Raw genomic sequence first — 3380 nt, forward strand, 5'->3', positions numbered from 1 at the left:
CATTTCCACACAACTAAGCTCTAGAACCACAACCAAAGGTCTAAGTTAGTTAAAATAAATTTAAAGAAATTTAAAGAAATTTCTAATTCCTTTAAACAAACCTTAAAACAAATTTGAAAAATTTAAGTAACAAAATTACCATAAGCCAAAATTTGGGTTGTTACACTTAGTGAAGACAAAACTTGGCTAGGTAAGAGACACAGAAAAAAAAAAAAAAAGAAGGAAAGATAAAAAATAAAAAAAAAAAAATAAAAAAAAGACTGAAGAGAGAGGCATGGGGAAAAAAAGTAAGGAAAGAAAAAAAAATGAGGGGGGGGGGGTTTGGGGCCTTTGGGCAATTGGAAAGAAAAAAAAAGGTTTGATCGAGATTTCTTTTAGTTATTTTAAACCTTAAACTTTAATACATTTCTATATAAAAAAATAATTAAAAGTATCCTAAAGGGCTTAAAACCTAATATCCTAAAAAATATAGAGTATATAAGGTTTAATGTATACATTATAGAGTATAAAGAGTATTAGGGTATATAGAATATATAGAGTATTAGGGTTTAGATTCTTGTGTATAATTAAATTATACAGTATAAAAAATATACTAATTTTATTTAACAGTATTTGCTCCAGCGCGCATTATATTCACCTTATATCACATGAAACCTACTATATAATTTGATTTCTTCAATGTTTTTTATCAATTTAGTAGATAATATGTTAAATAAACATATGGTAAAGTTTCATTCAAAATTTCCATATTTTGATAGCAATTTCCATCATTTTCATCTAATTTTTGTCGAAATTTAAAAATGTTCGAAATTTCTATCGAAATTTCCTCGAAACCCGAAATTTTATTCCTTGTGCATGAATGAGCATTTTTATGTTCACCTACGAGCACAAATAGTATTTTCATGTCATCTATATCAATCTGATGCAGATGTGATGGAAGGGTTTTTACATATGAATTTAGGAACAACATTTGTGTCCATTATAAGAGGACACATATAGGTGGCACAAATCAAGTATGCCCAAAAATTATAAAGCACTTATCAACTACCATTTGTGTTCAATGTAAAAAAGGTATCACAAAACTATATTTGTGTCCTTTAATTTGTGCTCAATGCCCATTTTTCTAGTAGTGTAACCCTAGAACTTACTAATTAATTCACATTCACTCTCTTTTGGTAATTAGTGGTGACTGTACTTAACTTTAGTTTGTGTAGCGCGTACTCGTATAAATGACTTAAATCCGGCCCCATACTTTTGTATTTCGTTTATACTTGCGTTTGTTTTTCCTTTCTTTTAGATGCCAGAAAAGTATCGAGATATATCGAGTAGGAACAAAAGGTTGGCGTTGAAAATATTTGTTGGTTTAGTCATGATTTGTAGTAAACTTAATTTCTAGAACGTGTGAACATTAAGTCAACTCAAATTACTCAAACATTTCTTTAAATAATTTTGCGTGGGCATGCGCAGTTGATAGAATTTGAAAAATCCATGGACCAAATCTATTATAAATTTGGCTGTTAATTCTATTTAATAGTTTAATATATGCTATTAGAAAGATCAACTTAATTATAATATTAAAATGCTCCCTCAATCCTTTAATAATAATCTTATATTAATTAATCAATGGTATAATTTTGAGTACGTTTTCAACAGGAAGCACATAACTTATTAAATCCAAAGTACGTACTCATAAATATTAATAAAATTCTAAATAGACTACGTACATGAAATGTTCTTGCTTTCATTTTTTTATAGAAGTAATACAGGTATGAGTGCTTACAAGAGAATACACGAAGGGTACGTTAGACCCTTATTATCCACAAACACATGCACTAAATTGTTTGTGAATAGAAACAAATTAAGCTATAAAAATGGTACCCAACGTCCAAAAAACGAAGTAGTTATTCAAATATCAGATCATTCAAGTGGCTGCATGTAACCGTTGTGACTTGCAAACTTAATTAGTAGTGTTTAATTTGGAGGTGGAGGTGATCTATAGTAATATCGGGAAAGTGGTAGAGACTTCAATGGAGGAGGAGGTGACTTGTAGTAGTATGGAGGTGGTGGTGATGGAGAAGGTGGAGGTGGAGATTTGTAGTGGTAAGGAGGTGGAGGGGAAGGTGATGGTGGAGGTGGGGACTTGTAGATATATGGAGGAGGAGGTGAAGGTGATGGTGGTGGTGGTGACTTGTAGACATAAGGAGGGGGAGGTGATGGAGATGGAGGTGGGGGTGACTTGTAATGGTATGGTGGAGGAGGTGATGGTGAGGGTGGTGGAGGTGATTTATAAATGTAGGGAGGAGGAGGTGATGGGGATGGAGGTGGTGGAGATTTGTACACATAAGGAGGAGGTGGGGACTTGTAGATGTATGGTGGAGGTGGTGATGGAGATGGTGGTGGTGGAGATTTGTAGATATATGGAGGTGGAGGTGATGGTGATGGCGGTGGTGGGGATTTGTGGACGTAAGGAGGTGGTGGCGACGGAGATGGCGGAGGCAGAGGCGGAGATTTGTAGATATAAGGAGGAGGTGGTGATGGAGATGGTGGAGGTGGAGACTTGTAAACATAAGGAGGAGGTGGTGATGGAGATGGTGGAGGTGGAGATTTGTAAATGTAAGGAGGAGGTGGTGATGGAGATGGTGGAGGTGGAGATTTGTATATGTAAGGAGGTGGTGGTGATGGAGATGGTGGTGATTTATAGATGTAGGGAGGAGGAGGTGATGGAGAAGGGGGTGGAGGAGATTTGTAGATGTATGGAGGTGGTGGTGAGGGTGATGGGGGTGGTGGAGACTTATAGTGATAGGGTGGAGGGAGTGATGGTGATGGAGGTGGTGGTGGTGGTGACTTGTAGTGGTAAGGTGGGTGTTTTACATACTTTGGTGGTGGAGGATACTTGTAAAGGTGTGGAGGTGGAGATAGGTGCTTGAAAGGTGGGTAATTGTGGTAATACTTTGTGTGGTGGGGTGGTGGTGGTGGTGGTGAAGCATAAGTGTAAGGCTTATTGGCAAGCACATTAGTGGCTAAGAGGCACAAAGCCACCCCAAATAACATTGTAGGCCAATGCCCCAAGGTTCCCATTTCTGGCAATGTTTCAGCTCTTTTGCCAAAACATATAGGTCTTAATTAGAACTTGTTTGTAGTGACTTGTTTGGTTAAGGATGTGAGAGCTATACCCCTTTTATAGCAATCTTTCTACTCATTTTTTAATAAGACGTGTAATTTTGTTTATTCAACATAACAGCCTGGAGTGATATAATATGGTACAAATTTTCTTCCGAATGCTACTCGGAGTTTTTAAAATGCCAATCAAAAAGTGATTGTGGGTTCCCACAATGTATATTCAACTTTGTTCTTTCCTGGTGGCCATGAACAAGTCAATT

At 36.4% G+C, this 3380-nt stretch overlaps 1 protein-coding gene across 1 annotated transcript; it reads right to left on the reverse strand.

The window, feature by feature from the left end:
• Positions 1 to 1721: 1721 nt before the first annotated feature.
• On the reverse strand, positions 1722 to 3104 carry LOC147283632 (uncharacterized). Its single transcript, XM_086245315.1, has one exon. The coding sequence runs from the start codon at positions 3076 to 3078 to the stop codon at positions 1972 to 1974; it is 1107 nt and encodes a 368-aa protein (XP_086101441.1). The 5' UTR covers positions 3079 to 3104; the 3' UTR covers positions 1722 to 1971.
• Positions 3105 to 3380: the final 276 nt, after the last annotated feature.

Source organism: Dryas octopetala, chromosome 5 (assembly GCF_963921425.1).
Source record: "Dryas octopetala chromosome 5, drDryOcto1.1, whole genome shotgun sequence".
Lineage (NCBI taxonomy): Eukaryota > Viridiplantae > Streptophyta > Magnoliopsida > Rosales > Rosaceae > Dryas > Dryas octopetala.